The 24864-nt window shown below is 45.3% G+C and overlaps 2 protein-coding genes across 5 annotated transcripts in view; one reads left to right on the top strand and one right to left on the bottom strand.

Moving 5' to 3' along the window:
- The window catches only part of DENND11 (DENN domain containing 11), a 53646-nt gene extending 50016 nt beyond the window's left edge, over nucleotides 1–3630 (bottom strand). For all 4 annotated transcript variants that reach the window (XR_003679699.2, XR_003679697.1, XR_003679696.2 and 1 more), the window contains exon 1: nucleotides 3363–3630. Coding sequence is in view for 1 of the 4 variants with exons in the window: in XM_028489660.2 (XP_028345461.1) it covers nucleotides 3363–3630 (268 nt within the window). In the remaining 3 variants the exon portion in view is untranslated. The remainder of the gene's footprint in view (nucleotides 1–3362) is intronic.
- An 11432-nt stretch (nucleotides 3631–15062) lies between these two features.
- Nucleotides 15063–24864, top strand: part of WEE2 (WEE2 oocyte meiosis inhibiting kinase) — a 23119-nt gene continuing 13317 nt past the window's right edge. The window contains exons 1-4 of the mRNA XM_007103329.1: nucleotides 15063–15416; nucleotides 20127–20323; nucleotides 22317–22368; nucleotides 24291–24463. Of these exons, the coding sequence (XP_007103391.1) occupies nucleotides 15063–15416; nucleotides 20127–20323; nucleotides 22317–22368; nucleotides 24291–24463 (776 nt within the window). The remainder of the gene's footprint in view (nucleotides 15417–20126; nucleotides 20324–22316; nucleotides 22369–24290; nucleotides 24464–24864) is intronic.

Genomic DNA, 24864 nt, shown 5'->3' with positions numbered 1-24864 from the left:
GGAGAGAGGGAGAGAGGGAGAGAGGGAGGGAGGGAGGGAGGGAGGGAGGGAGGGAGCGTCTCTGCCTCACTTGACCCTGAAGCACCTACAGACCTCACAACATCGGTAGATCCCTCAACCATAATTTTCAAACCGTGACTCAAGTGAAAATAACATTCTTTATGGCCCCAGCCTCTTCTCTGATTCTTTCTACAGATGCCCAACCCAAAATTAGTATCCAAAAATATCGGAGAATTACTCTTATTCCCATTCACGGGTCTGAGAATCGCTGAGCACATCCCTGCCCAAGAGCGTGTGAGTGTGTGCGTAACCAGGGTCCACACCTCCCCCACACCTCTCTCAGCACCCAGACCACGCACACCCTGACAGACGACCCACGGCTGTGGATTCTCTCCTCCTCCACCCCCTCTTGTACTCTCGCAGGCACATGTGCCAACAGTTCCCTATACCAGGTGGGAAGATGAATGAAATACCCATGGCCCGGGCAGCAGGTGACTGGGGAGGTTTGGGGAGAAGGGAGGAGCTCCTGGGGAAGGACAATGAGGACACAGCTGGGAGAGACATGGGGAGCAGACAGGCAGGCGCAGAAACTCTAGACAGTTTCTCCCATGGAAGAACTTCTCTGATATGTTCTGATTTGGGTAAAGAAGCCAGTACTCACTTTACTACTTTGGGTATCATGGGCTAAGGAAGGCAAAAGCCTTGGTGGACCAAGAGTAAATAACAACACATAGCAGACCTGCCTCCGTAGCAGAATGAGGAAGACACTGAACTATTAAAACCGGGAGACGTAAGTCTGGCCCCAGCGACGTCTCCCGCTCACTGGGCATCCAAGGGCCTCCATCTCCCTCTCCAGATGTGATTTCCTCAACCTTCACCCAAGGGACACTCCACGGCCTCTCTGAGGCCCTTGTCCTAGTGTCGACCTTTGCAGCCCTGGGAACCCCAGGAGCATTCATTCATTCCATCTTCTACTCTTAGAATTACACTGCACCATAGAATTTTTACTTGCTATAGGTACTATCACAATTTTTTACAGGAAGTAAAGTGCCAATTGGGACTGAGAAGATGACAAGAGAGTTATGGGCAGGAAACAGCAGCTTTCCAAAAAAAAAAAAACCAAAACAAAACCATCAACCAAAGTTAAAAACACACTCTTCTCCCCTCCCCTACTCCTTCTCAGCCTCTCCCCTCTCTGCACCCAGTAAGATGAAAAGTTAGCAGCCAGAGGTTCAGGCAGTGTTGTATTCTAGAAAGACAACCAGGCTCGGAGTCAAGTATTTATTGGCTAGTTAGTATTTCCAAGTTATTTAACCATCCTTGGTTATAAACGATCAACAAATTACAATGGTGATGAGAATTAGATGAAAAACCATTATAGTAAAACGCCTGCACAAGGCAAGTGTCCAAGTGTCAGTTAAATCCCTTCTTTCCACACTAACCTTAATCTGAAAACCATTACAAATACATACTTGTGCGTGTGTGTGTGCATCACATGTACACACAAATACTCCATATACACATACCCACAAAATCATGCTCACCAGATGTGATTGACAAGGCAGGGGGAGGGTTCCAGCTCTGTGGTGCTTTTCAATGTTATTAACTCCATCTGTGGTTAGTGTAGGATTTTTTTTTTTCTTCTCCTCTTCCCCTCTCTAGGATCTACAGCCAGAGCGACCACTGCTAAATCAGACCCTGTTAGCGCTTTCTCTCCATTTCTTCTAGTTACTCTTAAACACTTTCCAAAATGAATCTCATGCTCACATCTATTTACTGTATGTAGGTGATGGGGCAGGGCATAAGGAATATTATTAGTTACAAAGTAGTATCTGTTTTTGTCTAGCAATAAATGTTACTCTGGTCAAAAAAAGAACAGTTTTGGGCTTCCCTGGTGGCGCAGTAGTTGAGAGTCCGCCTGCCGATGCAGGGGACGCGGGTTCGTGCCCCGGTCCGGGAAGATCCCACGTGCCGCGGAGCGGCTGCGCCCGTGAGCCATGGCCGCTGAGCCTGCGCGTCGGGAGCCTGTGCTCCGCGGCGGGAGAGGCCACAGCAGTGAGAGGCCCAAGAACAGTTTTTCTGTCTGGGAGTCCCAACCATACATGAGTCAACCAGCCTATGTGATGAGCATTAAAAAAAAAGAAAAAGAAAAATAGAAAATGCCAGTATGTACTACATGTAAAAGGGGTTAATACTATTTCATGAAACTTGTTTCAGTTACGTATGTACGTATGTGAGCACACTGATTGGTATGTAAAATGAGTTTCATATGGTGGGTCACAGTCAAAAATGTGTGAAACCCACTGGGATGGGGCCAAGGAATAGTCAGGAGTCGGAAAGGCCTAGTCTCCCCACAGCTGTTCCTACTTCTTCCTGGGTCTTGCTGGTTTATAATCCTCCATGGATTGTATCTTCCGCCATCCCAAGACCCTCACCCTTTTTCCTCCCACTCCAGCGCACAGTATCAAGTTTTGCAGAATGGCTTCCACACCTCATCCTTGCCAGACCAGGAAGGGAACTCCAGAAAGAAACTGTTCTGGTTTTTTTTGTCCCTAATAGACACTCCACATTCCAGCAGCCTCAGTGGAGTTAGGATAGAAAGACACACCTGGGCTTTCTTAAACCCTAGAACCAAGACTACAGCTCTCATCCCTCCAATCCTGAGAGCAGGGTCCTTCCCCGACCACCTAAGGCTCTCGGAGGGAGGTATTTACTCATTCACTTTTGAACCCCATGAATTCTCTCACCAGTAAAATGCACACTTCCTTACTGGATGGTCAGGGTAAAGCCTACCTGAGGAGGCTTCTCTTTTCATCGGTCTCCAGCTTAATCCCTCAGTGCCACCCCTTAATGCTCCAGGCATCAATTCCTCAAAATAATACCGTCAGAGAGAGTGAACTTGGCCGCTCACAAAGTTACCGTGCAGGGAGGGATGGGGGGCGAGGGCGGGAAGCAGAGAACGCGGAAGCTGAGGACGATCAGTTTCGGAAGGAATTCACCTGGGGGGCGTTCCTCCTCTTCACGGGAGAAACCTTTTAACCGAGCATGAAACGAAAACAAAAGCCAGAATGCCTGTGCCACAAACGAGATCCTCCGTCACCGGAGAAGCGCAAACACGACTGTGGGGACGGGCGCGCGGGCTGGGGATCCGCTGAGAGGCAACGAGAAGGGGTCAGAGGCGCAGGGAACAAAGCCCCACTCTCCGACCTCCCGGGGGCACCGGGCTCGCCCAGGGCAGCCCGGTCGGCGCGGAGGGGGTTGCACGTGTACGGGTGAGCGCGCAGCGAGCCCCTCCCCCGCCGCCCCCGAAGCCCAGTGGGGAGCGACCCTCTCCCCTCCCGCGGTCTCGGAGCGGCTCTCACCCGAGCGGGGGTCGAAGGTGACCACAAACACGGCCACCACCTGGTCCTCCTCCACGTCGCCCAGCTCCAGGCGCCCGGGCTGCAGCAGCACCTGGGAGGGACCCAGCTCCTCGGGCTCCCGCCTCCTCGGCGGCTCCGCGGCCGCCCGGCCGCCCCCGCCGCCGCCCCAGCCCCGGCCTCCAGCCTGCGTGTCCGGGGCCAGCGGCGGGGAGACGGCGGGGCCCTCGGCCCAACGCAGCAGCGGCGCCGCGTCTCCCCGCTCCACCATGGCGAGGTGAGGCGAGGCGAGGCGAGGCGCGGCGGCGAGGAGGAGCCACGGGCGGCGAGGGGCGGGCGCAGGGGCGGGCTGCGGGAACTCCTCTCGCCGGAGGGCGGCCGGTCGGACTGCCCGGCCTCCGCGCTCACGCCGCGCCTCCGCCGCCCCAGGCCCGCACCTGTCCCGGCCGCCCCGCCCCGCCCCGCCCCGCGCCGCGCCCACCGCCCTCCCACCCAGCTCGGTAGAGCTCCGATCCTGCCCGAGAAGGCGGTCTCCCTACGGGCTTCGCTGAACTGCGTGCCTGGTTTGAGACTTCACGGATGCATCTGCGCGCCCGGGGATAGGAAAAGTGTGGTGACATGGACGCGCAGCCCCTGGGATCTGTCTACCTGTGCCTTCTCACCTAGGATTCCGTGGGATGACTGTACCACTGTGAACTGTTATACGCCAGCATGTTATACGCCTGGCCATATGGACCGTGAAAGATAGGTGTTACATAACCCTGGATGTGTGTTCAGAGCTCCCGCCGTGCTGGGAGTGAAGCAGAAGTGGGGAGCCCCGGCTGCCCGCGTTGTTTGCGCTTGGGATGTGGCCTGATCCGCTGAAGCTATGGGCTTTGGTGTCCACCCTGGAGTAGTTGTGTGTGTATCACCCAGTCGGTGTGCCCTTGAATGAGCTGGATAGTGCCTGGCCCTGGCCTTCCTGGACCCTGCTTGGGGCTCCCCATCCGTTTCAGTGACTTAGTCTCTACAGAGAGTGGTGGACGACGGTCACTTACTTGCCCTTGGTGGGTGGGGGAGAGGTTGATAAATATAGCCAAGAGGAAAGCAGTCTCCATTCTGCAGGGTAAAATGCTGCATAGATTCTTTTATTGTTGTGTCATAGATTTTTGTCTGGAAGCAGCAGCCTTGGGCAGTCATCGATGATCTCCTTGGGAAGGGGGGTAAATCATCTTATCATTGCGTGTCTGGTACACAAATATCACTCTTCATCAACACCCCCGGGTAACGCCTAGCGTCCTTTTGAGGGCAGGCGAACCCCAGGCCTTCCTGAACCTTGGAGGAACTGGGTGTCTGAACAAGTCTCTCTCCTCACTTCATTCTTTCTCATTATTTTAGTGGCTATTCCTATTTCTTTTTCCCACCTCCTCTGATTACTTAACCACCAGATTTACCCCAAGGGGTGAGGCATTCAAAATGTTACTTCTAAATATAAAATGGGGAATTCATTAAAAAATCCTTAATCCATTTCCAAAGCCATCAGCTTTAGTTGGACTTTCCTTTATTTCCAAGCGACTTCCTTTTCCTGATCTTTTGTGTGAACCTCCCCCCAGCCCCGAATTCCCTAGTTTAATACCCTCAAGCTGTATATATATATATATGAAGAAGTAAACTCATAATCTCCATCCCAATCGATTTTCTGTATAAACAGAAGACCAAAATGTCCAAACCCTAAACCTAGCACCTTTTCCAGTCTTCATTTAAGCATGTGTTCTAGCTCACCAGCCATCAGGTCAATCTTCAGACCCTAGTGCCTTGCATAACAGGTGCTCAACAAATATTTGTCAACTAAGCAAATGAATGAAAGTAGAGACTTAAACCTCTGCACAACTGGCCCCCTCCTGCCAGGCTTAACCTAGTATCTTGCACATAGTGGGTGTTCAAAAATGTTAATAATGCTGATGACACTCTGCTTGACACACATTCACAGACTGAGAGAGGCCCTGTACCTGACCATCAGATTCACCATCTCTGTGTCTACTGAATTTCATGAGATAATAGGAAGGGAATTAATTGAACTTAGCTATTAGAATAGATCTGGTGGGAAACTAGTGTTAAGGGCAATAAGAAATGAAGGTCGGTCACATTCAGAGACCCTCGGATAATGTTAAGTTTTTTAATGAGTTCCCCTAGAATCCCATATGTCTAAATTTTAAAATAAAATTATTTCACTTTTACAAATAATATATCTACATTATGTAAAACGTATAAAATATATCTACACTATATAAATATCTCTACAATAAAAATACAATGTACATAAAATATATTATATAAAAGTATTTTTGATCTATCATCTCACCGCTGAATTGGCCCCTGCGAAGATTTTGCTTATCCTATCTCATCAATTCTAGGATGCAAAATTTCTCGCTTGTTAGGATTGCTATGGTGACTTACAACTGCTGCCGGCCCCACTGAGGTCCGGGTCTCACAGGGGAGATTTGTGTTTGCTTTTGTCAGCCATCTGGAGGCACCACCAACCAGAGACTACCCTGGGTTAAATTCTCTGCTGGAGGTTCTTCCGACCACGCTGGTAGTGTGAATTCAAAATACAAGCTAGGGCTTCCCTGGTGGCGCAGTGGTTGCGCGTCTGCCTGCCGAGTTAGGGGAACCGAGTTCGCGCCCCGGTCTGGGAGGATCCCACATGTCGCGGAGCGGCACAGAGGGAGACCCGCATACCACAAAAAAAAAAAAAAAAAAAAAAAAATACAAGCTAGTACGAGCCCTGCCTTTTAATTCCTAGGTGAGATTTTTTTCTTCTCTGCACCCGATGACAAAGTTGAGACAAGCAGTCTTCCTTGCCTGGCCCTCTCTGCGTGGGAGGTTTACTTGGCAAAGTTGTGTAGGGGGTATCATATTAGACTCCCCATCATGGGCATTTTTTATTCTTAGTGGCATGTAAAAATAATGGTATAATAATGGTATATCTTAAAATAAATGATAGATTTAGTTGTTTTTCTTTTCTGTGTTTACATGTTGAAATCATACTATCAATTTTGCATTCTTTTTTTCCCCTTAATATCAGACTGTGAACAATTCTCCATTCTATTAGAAAGTTTTATATGTATCATTTTATTTTTTTATTATTATCTTTTTACATGTATCATTTTAATTCTTTCTCTTGTATGTGTGTTTGAAAATTTATTTACTTAACCATTCTCATTGTTAGACAATCAAGCTCTTCCCTTTTTTGTTGTGCCTAAATTTCACTCTGAACTAACACTAGGTTCCTATTCGATGCCAAGTCCAGCTGTGAAGAAAACAGACATCCCTTCGCATCAAGCTTATAGCCCAGCAGGGAAGGCAGCTATCAGGCAAAAAATGAAACCTGGAATGAGGGGTGACAGGCAGGGCAAGTACAATCAGCTCTTCAGGCTGCTGACATGCCAGATTGCCAGAGGTGGCAGTACTGGATTAAGGTGTATGCATGTTTTGATTGTACTGCCAAGTTGTTCATTCACAAGTATACAACGGCATCAGTCTCATTGCCCTCTTGTCCCGATTAGAGAGTGCCATTTAAAATCTTTTTTTTTTTTTGGCCAATTGTCAGATGACCGTGGCATTTTGTTTTAAGTTAACGTTTTGTGACTGAATCTAATCATGGTTTTGAAATATATGTTGGTGATTTGTGGTTCCTCTTCAGAGCACTGTCTGAAGACACTGTCTGAAGAACTGTTATCAATTTGCATGAGTTCTTTATGCAGTAAGAATATTAATCTTTTGTCTGGCATAATTTTTGTTAATATTACTTCCAATTTACTGTATGGTTTCAATGCTGCTTAATTGCTTTATGAAATGTAGAAGTTCTAAATTTTATGTCATCAAGCTTATCAATTCTTTTTGTGATTTCTCACGTTGCTTTGACATTTATAAAGTTGCTCCCCTCCCAGAAATTTGATCAACCTTCACTTTTATTTTCTTCTAGTTATTTATGATTGATTTTCCACATTTGATCTCTTCATCTAGTCATTGTTTATATTGATATGTGATAGGAAGTGAGACTCTAAAATTTTTAATATTACTGATATTTACTAAGCTATATATTCTTCACCACTGACCTGCCTATTCTACATACAATTTAAAGTTCTATTTCTAGGAGAGGTAGTCTTCTCTGTTTACTCTTTTTAAAAAATCTTCAGCTATTTCTTTGACAATGATTTTTCCATGTGAAATTTAAAATCATTTTAGCCAGTTTCAAAAAAATGTGATCTTTGTTCATTTGAAACTGCATGAGAATTACAGTTGACCCCTAAGCAACACAGGTTTGAAGGGCGCGAGTCCACTTACGCGTGGGTTGTCAGTAGTAGACACTACAGTGCTACACCATCCGTGGTTGGTTGAAAGCACAGATGGGGACCCACGGATGCAGGGTAGCCTCAGATACAGAGGGTCGACTGTAAGTTACATGCGGATTTTTGACCATGCCGAGGGTCGAGCCCCAACCCTCACACTGTTCAGGGTCATCTGTACATATTTACTGGAGAAGGGTCAACATCTTTATATAACTAAGCCATTTTATTTGGCCAGGTAGTCTTCCATCCATGTGAGGAATAGGTTGCTCTGCCTCCATGATCAGTCTGCATAATTAGTGGACCAGGGCAAATACCAGTGGTCCAGACAGGAGTCCAGATTGTGGGACAAGCTGAGGTGTAACGGGGTGAAATTTAGAATGTGAATGGAGGAGACACATTTACTTTACACATTAGCCACACAACTATAATGTCAGCCCCGTCTGCACTGAATCATCTGTGCTTTGGGCACTTGTTGGCAGGATCCAACTTGAAAGCACAGTACTACACATACTACACACATACTACAGGCACATACTACATCACATACTACAGAGGCTGAGTTCCGGTTGAGCCAGAAATGGTGTAGGGATTAATAGAGTAGAATATATATTCAAAATTACCAAGTTATTTAAAATCCACACGTCCCTCCCTTTTAGGCCTCTGAAATTTGCAATGGAGTTGGAAATTAAACATCTGAAACCTCTTAAAAGGTATTCATTCTGCGGAAGTGTCCATCATAAGGGTACATAGAACACATAGTGTGTGCCTTGGTTCACAGCACCTACTGTGTGCCAAGCCTTACTCCAGGTAATGGAAAAACAGCATCAAGCAAGAGTTAAGTCGCTATCCTCATGGAATTTAGATTCTACTGGGGGTGGGACGAGGGAGACAATTTTTTAAATGAACCATTGAATGTATAATATATGATGTAGTGGTAAGTGCTGTGAAGAAATGTGAAACAGCGTGAGGGACCAGAGAATGGGTGATGGGGTTGATGCGGAAGACCTCTCTGATAAATGACCTGTGAGCAGACAACTGAAGGAAGCGATGGGGTGAGTGAGACACGTGGGAAAGGTTTTGGCATCTGGAGGAACAGTGAGGAGACTAGAGCAGAGAGCGGGTAGCAGGAATCAGACAGGTTGTTGGGCGGATCCTATGGCCCTGGGGGCCTCGTAGAGGGGCTGGCTCCGTATTCTGAGTGAAATGGGAGTCACTGGAGGATCTGAGTGCAGGATGCTTTTAGAAGGATCCCTTTGGCTGCTGGGTGGAGAGGGGCCGGAGGAAAGCAGGGGATGCCAGTAGGAGGAGGCTGAGAGAACTGAAAGAATTTCTCCTAGATTGGATGCACAGCTGCAGAGAAAGAGAGTAGTCAACGATCACTCGCAGATTTTTGGTATGTTTCCATTTACTGGGAAATGAAAAAATTGCGGGAGGAATAGGTACGGTAGGAAAGATCAGGAGTTTGTTTTCGGACATGTTGAGATTGAGATGCCTGTTAGACAACCAGAGGGAGATTTGATTAGGTAGCTGCAGGTCTGAAGTTCAACAGAGAGGTATGTGATGCAGATATCAGTTCAAAGGTCACCAGCTTACAGATAGGGTTTAAAGCTATGGGCTGGATGATGTTACAAGGAAGTGAGTGTACACAGAGAAAAGTTTGGGGGACTGAGCTCAGGGACCTCCAGAGTTCAGAGGTCAGGAGATGAAGAGGGGTGAGCAAAGAGATTCAAGCACATTCTGGACAGGTTTAAATATGTATATATATTATATACATGTTTGGCATATATATACATGGCAAAGATTAAATAATCAAATTGCATGCAGGACGTATAATGAGTAGCAGTCTCCTTCTCCTCCAATCCCCCATACCCACACTCTCTTCTGAGAGACGAATATTTTAAGTTTCTGTCGTTAGAGTTTCTGCTGGTCACCTCCTGTGGAAGAGCTTTAATTCCTAATCACACTTCAAAAAAATCATTAAAACCCTGCCTTGCTTAGTTTTATGAGGGCAAAACTCACCTCCTGTGGAAGAGCTTTAATTCCTAATCACACTTCAAAAAAATCATTAAAACCCTGCCTTGCTTAGTTTTACGAGGGTAAAACTGCAGTGCGGGGATCTTGTGATTGGGTCAGAAGGGTGAAGAAATGACTGAGAATGTTTGACCAATTCCTTGGGACATCTTGAGGCCCACCCCTCAGAGCAGAGAGAGAAGGAGTCAAGATTGAGGTCCAGTAGGTCCAGCTCTGAGAACGTCTTTTCCATCCCTACTAATTTCTTCCCATTACAGCAGTGAGCGTGTGTGTGTGTGTGTGCGTGTGCACGAGTGTTGTGTATGTTGTGTGTGTGTGAGAGAGAGAAAGAGACAGAGGAGACAGAGATCTCGCCTCTGTGGCTGCAGGGCTGGCTTTGGACTCAGTCACATAGGCAACTACTACCTGCTCTAATTTTAGAGAACCCGGGAATGGTCAAATGCCGCATAAATCCTCCTAACTGTGGCCCATAGAGAAAAGATCAGACTAATGAATCTATATCATTTTAAACTATCTGCTCCTTAAAGTATGGGCAGTACATCAACCATCTCTAAATTACTGGGATATGAGCTTAGAACTCTGAACCTGTTCTAAGAAGAATACTGTCTTGTGAGTGGACAAGTAGTGTATCTCTATTATGACAGCTATTTTGATGACTATCCTCTAGTTCTAGCAAATGGAAAACTCTGACAAGAGAAGCAATTCATTAGAATCTGATTACTCTTTACATAGTTATACAGTAGATTTCAAATAAATAGATTAATCTAAGGATTTTTACTAACGGCACCAAAGTATTTATGGGTGAAAGGACATGTTATCAGTGATCTGCTCTAAAATACTCCAGCACCCACCCCCAAGAAAGTTGCAGATGTAAACGAAACAAGACTGTAAAACTGCCCCCAATTTTTGAAGCTAGGTTATTGGTACGTCAGGACTCATTATACTATATTTCCTCTACTTTTGGTGTGTTTGAACATTTCCACAAGAAAAAGCAAAACAACAAGAAGAAAAGTAGTCATGATAGACTCATAAGCTTTAAGATGACTTCCGGGCTTTATCTAACCTGGCCCACAATCTTTCCTTGGAATTCTGTTCTGCTGGAATGCTACTCATGAGACATAGATGTACAAGGACTTCAAAAGAAGAAATGTGGTGGCCAAATATAAGTACCGCTAGTGAATATTGTTAACGATTGTTGTAATTATCACTGGATTGACTGCAACTGACAGCCGCTGCTTCTGTGCACTCTCTCCTGGTGTGGGAAGGAGATCAAGAGAAGGTCCCCTTCACGGTTCCTGGCTTTGCTGACCACCCTTGTCATGGGAAGAGAGCTGGTAGGAGTCAGGAGCACGTGAGACCCTTGATGGGATGGGTCCAGGCCCAGCACGTGCTCACCACCACTGCCGCTGATGGATCTGTCCAGGGAGCTGAACGATACACATCGGTGATGAACATGTTCTGCTTTTTTCTAAGGTATTGCAAACATTGCCCTGCGGGCTTGAGAAACACTTCCGGCTGTGATGAGAGACCGAGCAAGGTAAGGACAAGGAAGACAATGGGGTTGAAGTAGGAGGGACCTGAGAGATATCACTGCCTACTCTCCCGTTTCCTCAGCGAGCTGGAGATTATTCCTCCACATGTTGATGAGGTCCATGGGCCCTTGTCTGAGAACACTGATGCTGCGCTGTTGCCTCTACAGGGCACATTCTGGGGATAAAGGTCAACTTCTCTCCTCCACCACCTTGGAGTGCCCTCAAGTGTGTCTCTGGTCTTCAGATTCTAGGCCCAACAGTCCAAAGCCCAGAGAGTTGCTTTCAGCTTAAGCCTGCTTCAAGTCTTCACTTCCTGTCCTGGAATCTGCCGGCTTCCCATTAAGCCTGGCAGTAAAAATGTCCAATTCTTATCTGGGAAACCGGACCTCCCAATGGTTCCCAGTGGGGCAGTCCCATCAAATACATCATAATCCAGCATCGGTATTTTTTCAGCGTCTGGAATGAATCCGTCTTAATTCAGTCTTCAATAAATAATGTGGTAGAGCTTCACTTGGGCTCGTTCAAGCATTTTTTACGTTTCTCCCTCCTAACTGAGGAGACAATCAGGCTAGCATGTCCCTCCTCGGAGCAACAGACCCTCAAATATCTCATTTTCCACGGCCTTAGCTTTACTTTTGCAAAGGGACAGTCTACCTCGAAGGTGAATACAAGTTTCTACCTCTTGTGAATCCGATTTGAATTAGCTGGATTTTCCTGCCTCTGTCCTTCCCATCAGTGTCTCAAAGGCCTCAGAACTGAGGTTTGGTCAGAGCGGAGCTCTGAGTCTAGGAGCTTTCTCATCACTCAGCAGTGTCTGCAGAAGGAGAGTTTCCCCCAAGCACACGGTTTGGGGAACCCAGCCCTAAGATGCAAAGCTGACTTCCTCCTTGTACCTCTTACTCCTGGGAACATTACTTTCCTGCTGTGCAGAAATCCCTATAACAATATGAACAATATTCCACCTTCAAAAAAGTCAAATACTGAGTATTTTAAACAAAATGAGATACATTAATTTTACTTTCCCAAGTCCATTCAAAAATAGTTTATGGGGGCTTCCCTGGTGGCGCAGTGGTTGAGAGTCCGCCTGCCGATGCAGGGGACACGGGTTCGTGCCCCGGTCCGGGAGGATCCCATATGCCGCGGAGCGGCGGGGCCCGTGAGCCATGGCCACTGAGCCTGCGCGTCCGGAGCCTGTGCTCCGCAACGGAAGAAGCCACAACAGTGAGAGGCCCGCGTACCGCAAAAAAAAAAAAAAAAAAAGTTTATGGAACACCCACATGTGTTCCACATTAAGGGAAAAATCCTCCCTCCTTTTCCTCTTATTGCCACAGATTATTTGGGTTCCCCTTTTGACACCTCATCTCAGCTATGATGCTAAGCTTTGTGCCTGGGATGGATGCCTGCGGTATTAACATGCACTGGAGCAAAGACGGACTCTTTCACAACGTGAAGAGGCTAAGGACAGGGAAAAGAGTAAAGCATGACCCCAGAAAGAGTGGGGCTGCAGGCCGGAGGCCAGATGTGCACCTCCAGGGATTGCCTTGGGCCATCAAGGCCGGCAACTGCCCAATTCTCATTGTTCTATTTTCCAAATCGGGAATATTCTTTTTGTACTTGTTACTATACCTTTCTTATTCTGCAGCCTTAGCCACAATCATCTGCTGAGTGATAATATATGGATGGTGAATGGTACAAGTTATATACCATTGGTCATCACAGTGGCATAGTTGCCTCCCTAGGCAAACAGTGCAGTCATAAGTAAAGGTAATTGAGAATTCTAGCAGGGCAGAGAGGAAAGGCAGGGCTGATGATAGAAACCAACCTGGCCTACTGAGTAACACCCGATACACCAGCCCCTGTGCCCTGGCTGCAGGCCCGTGATTCAGTCAGAGGCTTTCAGGTTGGTCCCATCCTGCCTGAGAGCAGAGCCAGCCTCTAGCTGTCCCGGAGAGGTGACTAGCCACAGCCTTGAGAGGGGAAAACTGATCAGCACCAAGGCTGTAGTGAAGGAATTCTACCACGTGGGCTGCTGGTTTGTAAACAAGAAACTCCCTCCGAAGCCCAGAATCTCAAGTTAACAGGAATTTCTTTACCGGCCTCCCCTCCCTGTGGATGACTCTGTTTTCCTTGGCCCCCGAGGGAGGCCGAGTCTCTGACAAAGGTGGGCAGTGAGCTACCCTGTTGAGTGATTTGGAAAGTTTGCGTGGCCAGAGGGACTGGGGAAGGACAAAGGAAGGATTGGGTGGTGTGCGCACCTACAAAAAGCTGGGGCATGAGAAGGCGTTTAGCTGCAGAAACACTTTCACAATCACCCCCACCCCAGTTACTCTTCACTTGGATTAACCTTCTCATGAGTTCAGGTGGGAAATGGAAAAGGAGTGAGAAAAGAGAAAGGGGTGGAGGGATAGGTGAAGAGAGAGAAGATGGAAGTTGGGTGACAGGCAATGGGTAACCAAAGACTATCAAGAGGGCTTCCCTGGTGGTGCAGTGGTTGTGCGTCCGCCTGCCGATGCAGGGGAACCGGGTTCGCGCCCCGGTCCGGGAGGATCCCACGTGCCGCGGAGCGGCTGGGCCCGTGAGCCGTGGCCGCCGAGCCTGCGCGTCCGGAGCCTGTGCTCCGCAACGGGAGAGGCCGCAGCAGGGGGAGGCCCGCGTACCGCAAAAAAAAAAAAAAAAAAGACTATCAAGAGAAGGGACATTGAATTTGTTTCAGTCAAGACGAAACTCATCCTCAGCACCCCTCTCTCTTTGGGTCCATGTTTGTCGTGTAAATAAATAATTCCTCATGTCCAGTCCCTCCAGAGTCTCCCCTGAGGGCACCGGGGGCTCATGTACATCATTTTCCTTTTTCATGTAGTGCCTTTCACATGGTTTCTCCTACAAAGTGATATTGGTGGCCTTTTTTTTTTTCTTTAAAGAGCTTTTTTTTTTTTCCCCCTCTCCATAGGGGTCTCTCTGAGAAAGAAATTGAATAACGTATGTTAAAGATATCTAAACAGTAAGAAAACATATTTTACAAAATAAGGTGTCTGGGGCCCAAGTAATTGCCATTTTCAAGTGATACATATATCTGCTTCTCTGCTGATCTTTCTACCTTTCTTTTTTTCAGTGTGAAAGTGTGTCCAGTTCCCTAAAAGCTTTAACCGCTAATACCTGGGGGTGGGCGGAGGGTGTGGAGGGGCCTGAATTAGGACAGGTGTGTGTGGCAGAGATCTCAGGTGTGTCTCTATTCGGGAGATGAACTCCAGCCAAGATATGTTAGCGACTGTTTAAGGATCATTATGTTATCCAGGTGATACTGAATTCTAAGGAACTGCTGCTAGCCACTGGGTAGGTGGGAACTGGGGGAGAGGAGAGGGTGATATTTCTAAATGGTAGGTGTAAAAGAGTGAAAATAACTTCTTTCCAATAATGAGCTTGTTCCCAGTTGGCTAATATGTATTTTTAAAGCCATGCTAAATTAAAGAATCCACCTGTTTCCCTAGTAGTTTGTTGCACATGGGTTCAGGGAGACGGTGGGATATCCAGAAGAGTTCTATACATAATTGGATTTAATTGCTCAAAGAGTTACTGGAGCCTTCTTTAATCAGAATGGAAATTAGGAGAAGCTGAGGTCACACAGATACGTGGTACTTAAGTGAGTAAACCAGTGGTGTGTCTCCATGTAGCTGTTAGCTGGCAGAAGGAAAGCCAGGCTAGAGTTAGGGAACTTGCCAGGTTACTTTGTTTTCTCCTCCTTATTTGCGCAGCTCTGTAGCGTTTCCTGCTGAGAGGCCTTCTTGCCTAGGTTGTAAAGCTCTTTGGCTGAGATGGGTGACAACGATGAGGACAAAGAACTGAAGCAGAAGTTAAACTTTTCCTCTTGTGAGGAAGAACATAAGAACGAAGGGCAAAATGAAGCCCAAGAGAGCAAGGAGGCCCAGAGCCAAACCCCAGAGAAGTCTGGCGTTCAGGATTCAGGATTTGTTCAGGAGGCAGAGCTTACACCTCTCAGAACTCCCCTTAGTAACGAACGTGACCTCGACACATTTCAGGAAAAAGACCAAGCGAGTCCAGGGCAGGGTCTGAGAACTCCAGTGTCACACTCTCTCACACGTCCTGGAACCCCAGCCCCGCCAGACAAGGGCAAGCCGCCACGCTGCGAGAGCCCCTTCACTCCCAAAGTAAGTCCATCGTTGGGGAGGAGGGAGCCAGGCCGCTGAGGTCCGCGTTCCTTCAGTTCGGCGGACGGAGAACGAGGGCCCAGTCCTATGTATGTGTGACAGATCTGTGTCACAGGCTGTATCTATCTTCAGTTACGTATTTGCTGGGGAAAATGAAGAAGAGTTTAAAGTTACCAGGAAACAGAATTCAGTGTTTTGCCAGCTGTCTTCTTAAAACCATTGGTGTAGGCCACAGATAAATCTTGGGTGGGGAAAAGGTTCCTAGTGAAAGAATATTGGAACTGGAGAAAATGTTGACATCTACAGCCTGACCTGTACTCTACCTGTGAGAAAACCAAGGTCTCTGGAGAGAAAGTGGCCTGTAGCTCAGCCAACGGTAGAGAAAGGACTGAGAAACGTGATCTTTGGGGCCTGGTCTACTGTTCTTGCCATCACACCAACTGGCTCTATTTTTCTGTGATTATTTCCTAATATTTCCTCATATAAGAATGTTCACATTCACTGTTTAACATGTTTTTATCTCTTTGCTGCTGCTCTTTCCAGAAAGAAGTCCTCTCCCTTCCTTGGTCTAGTGAGGTACAGGCTCTTATATGTGAACAAAGAGGTAACTTGTTGATACTCCTTTATAAGCTGAGGATGGCAAATAGGTAAAGGTCCCAAGTAAGCAGATTGCTTTATCCTTGCTGTGATTGATCTCCTATTATATCATTCATGTTATTAAAGCCAGGACTGGGGCAGGGTTACCTCTAATAGGCTGGTGCCATGGTGTGTGAGTCTTAGGCCTGGAATTAGCTCTGCTTCCCGCTGGCTCAGCTTGAGGCACTTAAGATCATCATAATAACATCTGTGCTTCTGATGGCAGCACAGTCACTGTCAGGTCTCTTTTGTACCTGCTGAATATGGGTGCCACAACTACCAGGCAATACTCACCTTCTTGTTTGAATGGTAGACAAACTACTTTAATAGGCTCATGCGTCTGTCTGTGGGTTTTTCAATGGTCCCAATAACCAATCAATTAACCATTTATTTTCTGAGAACCCACTGTGGTCTGGAAGCATGAGGCAGTCTCGGGCAGGGGAGATGTGGCCACGGGTACTATGTGATAGGTGATTCAAGAGTGGCCAGAGTTCTCTGCGTGGACTGCTTCTCAGTGGGTAGTCAGGAAAGAAATGAAGGTGAAGGAAGCATATGAAGGGCAATGGAAGTTGGTATGGTTTTAATACAAGGCAATTATGGGGAGAGTGGGCTAGGAGCATGTAGTTCAGAGCAAGAGTAAGCAGGCGAGGAGACACGGCACGGTATGTGTATTTCATCCACTCATTGAAAACCGAACTAAACACCTTGATATGCTAGCAGACCTTCTGCTGGCAAACCCTTCATTACCTCAAAAAGTGCCTACAGAATGAAGAAAGGTAAACGACAACGGTAAATAAAGTTCAGATCAGGTATGCTAGAGGACTTGTAGAGCATGATGAGAAATAGTGGGGAATTAAGTTTCGAGATATCCAGGACACCTTTCCAGAGAAAGTAATGTTTGAGAGCAGCCTTACAGGATGAGTCACAGTTTGCGAGGAAGAGAAGGGAGTGAGAGCTCGAGGCTGAGGGAAAAGCATCTACCAAGCTATGGAGGGGAAAGATCACGCTACACCTGGAAAACCGCTTGTTATTCAGAGTGGCAGGGGTCTGGCAGTGAGGCCAGAGTAGGTAGGTAGGAGCTACACTGAGATTTTATCCTGAAACTGTTGGGAGAGCCATTAAATGGTTTTGGTCAGAGGCAGTTTTGAAAAATCATGACCTTCATGTGAGGGATGGAATGGAGTGGGAGAGACCATGGGGGCAGGGCAGTATTCATAATAGATCTAACTGAGAAAAAAGAAGGGCCTGAACTTGGATAGTAGTGGACAGTGATAAGTTGAGAGATGCTTAGGAATTGCTAACTGACTTGATGGAGGGGTTGAGGGAAAAGGAGGGACCTAGGGTGTTGTGAGGCTTCCTGCTTGTTTGACAGAGTAGACGGTACCTTGAATCAAGGTAGGTGACCTTAGAGGATGTACAGGTTTGGAGAAAGAGATGTGGTGTAAATCGTTGGATAAGTGGTTCTGCAATGCAGGAAAACCACCTAAGTTGGAGATCTATATTTGGATATCATCAGCATTTAGGAAGTTGTTGAAGCCATGGGTGCGTATAAGTTTACACAGTCTGTGTGCCAGAGTAAGAAGAGGAGTGGTCCAAGCTAGGGACCCTAGAAATGCCAAGATTTGAGGGACAGAAAGAAAACAACATTTGGGAGGGAAACTCGAAATGCAACTGGGAAAGTACACAGTTTACGAAAAATATAGTTTGGATCAAGGTCAGAGGTGAGAGGCCGGGGGAAGATAATTCATAATGTTGTGCTAAAGACAGTGATGCAGAGGAAAGGAGGATTGGCTTAGTTCAGCCTTGCCCAAGGGATAGGACCAGAAATCATGGGAAATGACTTCAGGTCCCCATAAGGACTTTCTAGCAGAATTATCTAGAGATAGAAGAGCTTCCTTAGGAGGTAGTAAGGTCCCTGTGGCTAAATGCATTCAACGCTATTTGATGACCACTCGGTAGAAACACTGTACCAGGGATTCAAGCATCAGGGAACTAATTGTACCAACTGGGCCTTTAAAGTCTTTCCCAGTCCCTGTGATGTTGTGTCTTAGTGGGAGGTTGCCTCCTTCTCCTCTCACCATCTTCAGAAGTCAAGGAGCTATTCCCCCAATTTCCTTTCTCTTAATCATCTGTAGTAAGAGCTGTTACTTATATAGAATTAGCTACACTCTCTGCAACACGTTTATACTCTCAACCTGGTCCTCTTTCCAGAAATTTTCAGTCTACTTTACTTCTAGGCAGAACTCACTTGCGTAAATCTTGTTGCAAACTGTGTTCTTTCAGATTTCAAAAGGATTACTCTTAATTCTATCATTCTGGCAATAAAATCCATATTAACATAATATCATTTGCTATATTGTAAGTGGAGTTCACAAAATCTATCAGCCCTCATATTTCCAGACTAGGAATTCTGATAGTCTTTCTTGATAGGAATCCTTTTCCTTACTTTTATCTGAAAAGTTTCTAGGCCTTTTTGTTGTCCTTGACCTGTAGCAACTGGAACTATGAAGCGTACCAGGTGTGGATGCCCCACTGTTTCGTATGTGACAGATGCATTTTCTTTTCCATATGATAATCAGCATCACAAAAAAACTGTGTCAGAAAATGATTTACTATAATTCTAAATTCATTTCCTGAATCACATTGACAACTGAGAAATATCATATAGTATAGTTTTATTTTTTTGGAACCAATACCCAACGCTTACAATAAACTTATGGGAAAACTGTTTGTCATTGATGGCTTTGTCTGATAATATCCCCAGGGCTATTGACCCTCTGAACTCTAAGACATATGTAAAACCCTTGGCAAAACTCTTGACTCTGTCAATTTTTCTTCACTTAAAGAAATGTTAGGCTGCTATGTGTACTCTATAGCTTCCTTCATTTCTGCTTCTATCAATCATTTAAAGAGTATTTATTTCTGCTTCTATCATTAATCTTATAATGAGTATTCATTAATAAGTTTAATATCCATTCTTTGTAGCCTCACATTCTTTAATTACATTTTTATATACTGAATCATATTGTAATCTAGCTTCTGCTTCTACACTCGAAAGTCATGTGCAGAGAATATTAAAACAGAATTCTTTTCCAAAAAGCCTCACAGTACAATGATTACCCTATGAGGTTACATCATGGACCCTGTGTCTACTACTGTCCTCTTGAGGATCTATTACGCAGCTATTCCTCTGGTCCCTGGCACTTAGGTCATAATAGCATTCTGCTGTCTCATCAGAATTCTTTGTCTTTGATTTCTCCCCTCTGTCGTTTGATTTAGTTCTGGTTAGGTTTTAGGCCGATGTTCTCTTACTGTACCCCACTTGGAGTGGTAAGCCCTGCACATTTTCCTATTGACTGGTATGCTAGTTGTAGCCACTGCAAAGCCTTGCATCTTAAGGGCTTAGAGTATTACTTTTCAGTCTCCTTACCCCACTTCCTGGAACTTTTCTCAATTTGTGCTACATTTTTAGTGGACTTGGAAACTTCTTTTTCCATGTTTAGATAGTCTGTGAAATCTTTCCCTTACAAAGTGATTATTTCTGAAACATCGATGAACTGCTGATTAATGGACTGTGCATTCCTTAAGAGCCAGAATTCACCTCTGGACTCTTCGGCACCTAACCCAGCATCTGCTACTTAGTAGGTACCAAACAAATATTGGGATGAATAATTGAGGGGAAATTAACTATACAGTCTGAGAACATAAGCACCAGGTCTTCTCAAGTCGTTTCCATTTGTCTAAGCTGAAAGGTCATCTTTAAAATGCTGGAGGTAGGACTAGAATTGGTGGGCTCATAGCTGACTATCAGAATTGCCCAGGGGAAGAGGGTGGAGCTTAACAAAAGTACAGATTGCTGTGCTGATCCCAGGAATCAAAATATCTAGAGGTAGACTGGGAATCTGTATTTTTCATAAGAGAACCAATTAACAATGTTTGCAGTGAACCAGATACCCTCTAAGGTCCCTTTCAGCAATAACTTTCTTTGGTTCAAATATTAATTAACTAACTGATACAGAACCATTTTTTTAAAATTACCTCCATTCTGATTTGCCTTTTGTCATTCTCATTCAGGGCCAGGTGAGCCAGCCGGGGATCTCTTCAACAGGGAAGCTCCCCTCCCGAAGCTCTAAGCATCTGAAGCTCACACCTGGTCCCTTCACCGATGCGATGACCTCACTGGCTCTGGTCAATATTAATCCCTTCACTCCGGAGTCTTATAGGAAACAATTCCTCAAATCCAACGGCAAGCGGAAAACCCGAGGCGACCTGTAAGTGTCCTGTTGCTACGACTTTTGAGAACTGATCTTACTATTGCCAAGTGGAAGGGGGAGTGTTAAAGATTAGGAATACACAAGAAGTCTGTCTGAATGAGTCGACATCATGTTTATGTATTCCCTCCTTTCTAAATGTCAGCGTTGGCTTTAACCTTCTTTGTCACAGAGATCGTAACACCTTTCCATTCTGAAGTGTACCGTAAAATGCCTTCTGTTTGAAAGAACAGGGCAGAGTAAGCAGTAGATCTGTCTTATATTAGGAAGTTGAATGGGCTATGGAACTGCACTCAAGGGCTCCCCTCTGGTTACTATGAGTCCAGCAGTTGGGGAAGGTGTAGTTCTCGTTCCAGAGAGTATATTGCTGTTTTGAGGCTAGTGGTGTGACTGTTGATGAGAGCTATAGGGCAAGGATTTGAACTTCTCTGCAGGTGATGGAAGGCTGGCTGAAGAGAAAAAGAACGTACTGCTTTTGGAGGTGCTAATAAATGGAAAGCCAGCTGCACTATTCCACAAAGGCCGCTGAATGGTAGAAATCACCTAAATAAGGAGAGTGCAGATTACTCAGGGACATTTCTTTACTGTATCCTCAATGCTGCTTTTTCATAGAATGGAAGCACCTCTAAAACAGGCCAGTCATTTATGCTTAGATGTACTCAGCAAAATAAATGCACAGCTAACAATCTAAAAGCCTGTAGAACACTTAATGTGCTGTGTTCTTTTGGAATCCATGACTACATATTAATCAGCCTTGTAGCCAGACTAGGTTTTTCTCAATACTATTTCCTGGATCTCAAGTGAACAGGACTTCAGCACAAGCACACTGGTCTATTCTTGTTACTGAGTATTCCACTGCTTTTAGCTCTTTGGGATTCTTTGTAAACCTTCAGAATGAATGGCTTCACCTCTCACTGAAGCTAGCAGGAAAAGACTGCTGATTTGAATTCCTGGCCCTGAAAGTGATGACATTTTAGTACAATAACTTAGTGATTCTGAGAGGGTATTTTCCCCTCTTCTTCACTGTGGCGTTGTTATTTTATAAAGTATTAGGATGTAGTATTAAATGTAAGTCAGAAGTGTCCTGCATCACTTAATTTGCACGAGTGTAACGTCCTCCACTTGCCACTTCTACCCTGTACTTGTCCGGAAGAACAACCTAGCTGGCTGATCTAGAAACTGAAATTTTGCTTAAAGATCCAGGATGCATCTGCTCATGCCAAAGAGGGTGTCCGTCAGAGACTTCAGCTTAATGAAAAGTAATTGAGGGCTTCCCTGGTGGCGCAGTGGTTGAGAGTCCGCCTGCCGATGCAGGGGACACGGGTTCGTGCCCGGGTCCGGGAAGCTCCCACATGACGCGGAGTACCTGGGCGCGTGAGCCATGGCCGCTGAGCCTGCGCGTCCGGAGCCTGTGCCCCGCAACGGGAGAGGCCACAACAGTGAGAGGCCCGCGTACCGCATAAAAAAAAAAAAAAAAAAGTAATTGAAAACATCTTAACCAGGATTACATCACATTCTGCTATACTTATAGTTGGCTTGTGAACCTAAGACAGGCCGGGTTCTAAGGGAGGCGGGTGTTGCAGGGGAAATGTTGTATCCTGGTGGCGAAGAGCCCTTAGAGTTTCAGGTATGTTCTGTGCACTCTCTTGATCCGCGTCTCAGCATACCTTGTTTTATTTGCCTAAAACCCTGTTCTTTTCTCTTAGCTGGTTCCTACTCATTCTTGGAATCTTAGCTTACATGTCCTCTTTTTTGGGAAAGGCTTTTACTCTTCAAATAATTAATTGGGTGCCGTCTATGGTATCCCTTGATATCTTGTTTTTATCCTGTCCTAAGTTCTTGTATTGAAAATTTCTGTTTATGCCTGTGCCCAAATATAGATTGAAGAGGGGAAGTAATTATCTTATTTACTTGTAGAGCCCCCAAACCTAGCATAGTACCAGGCTCAATAAGTGCTAATCATACTCTGATATCACTTTTTTTTTTCTCCAAGTGAGGAAGCTGGTCCAGGAGAAGGCAAGGTAGAACAAGGGCTGCCTGCCAAGGTGAGCACAGTTCTTTGGTCCAGCTGTCGTAACACAGTCATTTCATCCTAATGCCTCCTTCTTTCTCCCTCCCTCCACCCTTTCTCCCTTCTCTCCTTTCCAACCCTCCATACACCTTGCAGTAAATATGTTTTGCAGCTAAATTTATCTGGGATCCCATCAGGGTCTATATTCTTAGCTAGTTGTTACTTTACCAGACAGTGTCTAACAAATATATTGCTGAACCATTACCTTGGAGTATTCTTAAAGGCTACTGCTACTGTCTTTGATCTGGGGAAAAATTCTATACTCCAGAAGAAGTGAAGGGAAAATTAAGATATTTAAGGTCCAAAAATGAATAAGACAAAACAGAGAAAAAGGGCATAAAGCCAGAGGTCTGTACGTAAAATTTAGCTCTTAAATGTGTCAGTATCCATTGATTTTTATAATGTTGATCTAGTATCCCTCATCTGATAATATAAACTAAGAAAGTAATGCTGTAAATATTACCACCAGAGATGTTTGTTGCAGCCTTAACTGTAATAGCAAAAAAGAAAAAAAAAAAGGGGGAGTACTGAATGTCCAATAATAGAAGAATGGCCAAGTAAATTGTAGTTTAAAGTCAGTGGAATATTAAATAGCCATTAAGATGCTTGAACATAGGCATGTTTTCATGATATTATAATGTTCAGTGCATGTAAGTGGGAGGGGGGAGGGTCGGGGAGGGGGAGGGGGAGGGAGTGATAGGGATGGTAAGGTGGTACTCGGTGTCTGAGATGAGGATGGTAAGGTAGCAGGTAAGCACTACCAGCGCCTTCAGGCCTCTGATCAGAAATGTGGGTTCCTCATGGGAAACAATTAGGTTTGTCTGATTCTACAGCATCATTTTGCAAAAACAATCTTCCTATTAGAGGAGATGGAGAGAGGGCTGGTAGCTGTAGCAAATCCAGACTTGGAGGAAACAGAGCTTGAGACTGGCTAAGGGCAAGAGAAATTATAGATCTTGTTGATGAAGACAGGTTGGGACTGCATGTTGAAAATGAAGAGCTAGTAAGAGTCAAGATATTTTAAACACTTAAAGTTGGATGGCAAAAGTTCTCGTTAATGAGGATATCGGGAAAAGATGAGTTCACAGAGACGAATCAGCTTGGATTGAGATTCATATAAATCTCTGGATATTTTTGTCATCATAGTCACCATTTACTGAGAATTATATATATATATATATATATTTGTAACATGTATAATTCTCATGTGATGTTTGACAGGACCCTGAGGCATAGGTGCTATGATCCTCATCTTACAAATGAGAAAAGTGATAAAGGAGTTCAGTGACTTGATCGAGTTATTTACTAGCAGAGCAATGAGTGATGTCGCTAGTTGGCCAGTAGCCGGAGTGGTTGCTGTATCTGAGCACACGTTCTGAAATAATCAATTTGACAATTTTGTTCTCCAGACTAAGATTTTTGGGGAAGCAAACTGAACACAGTATGTTTATTCAACTTGAGATGAAACATCAGCAGCCAGAGTGTGAGACAAGTAAACAAGAGTCAAAGAGAGGTGTTCTCTTTGTTTAACATCCTCCTCCAAGAGCCCACCCACTCCTTCAGCTAAGGACAGTAGCTCTGGCTGTGAGTGAGGTGTCCCCTCTAGGCACATATAGGGAAGAAGAGTATGGCCAGACAGAGGAAACAATATAGAAAAAGATGTAATAATATAGCAAAGAGAAATGTCAGTACAGAGTTGTGTGACAGGTTATAAAGAACACAGAGAAGGTAGTCAGCAATTGTGGCAGGGTTGCAGGGGCGTTTGCTACCAAGAATATTGATGGATTTGCCTCAAAAGTCTTTTTTGAAAACTTAGAGAAATTTAGGAATAATATGCCTTAATTTTATTCTCACAACATGTTAGGGAGAATTATTTTTTTTACTGAAATATTTCAGAGATGTGTTCTACGAGAAACCAACATGGCTTCCCGCTATGAAAAAGAATTCTTGGAGGTGGAAAAAATCGGGGTTGGGGAATTTGGTACGGTCTACAAGTGCATTAAGAGGCTGGATGGATGTGTTTATGCAATAAAACGCTCCACGAAACCTTTGGTAGGATCATCAGATGAGTGAGTACCTTTAAAATGTACTAGAAATACACACTTGGACTTGTCAAAGCATTTTGAATCAGGGCACTGATGTCATTTGCTACTTTTTTTTAATCACCCCCCCCACCGACCCACTGAAAGTTGTCTCACATTCATAACCTTTCTGAATTTTCAAGATCAGAGATAAGTTATTTCCTGAAATATACCATGAGCATTTGGGATCATGTTGTGTTTTTGTTTTGTTTTTTGTAGTTCTTGTGCCTTTTACTACTGGTCTTACTGTTTTTTTTGTTTTGTTTTGTTTTGGTACGCGGGCCTCTGACTGCTGCGGCCTCTCCCGTTGCGGAGCACAGGCTCCGGACGCGCAGGCTCAGCGGCCATGGCTCGCGGGCCCAGCCGCTCCGTGACATATGGGATCCCCC

The sequence above is a fragment of the Physeter macrocephalus genome, chromosome 5 (genome assembly GCF_002837175.3).
Source record: "Physeter macrocephalus isolate SW-GA chromosome 5, ASM283717v5, whole genome shotgun sequence".
NCBI classification, from domain to species: Eukaryota; Metazoa; Chordata; class Mammalia; order Artiodactyla; family Physeteridae; genus Physeter; species Physeter macrocephalus.
The sequence above is the reverse complement of the archived record's forward strand: the minus strand, read 5'-3'. Positions and strand labels throughout refer to the sequence as shown.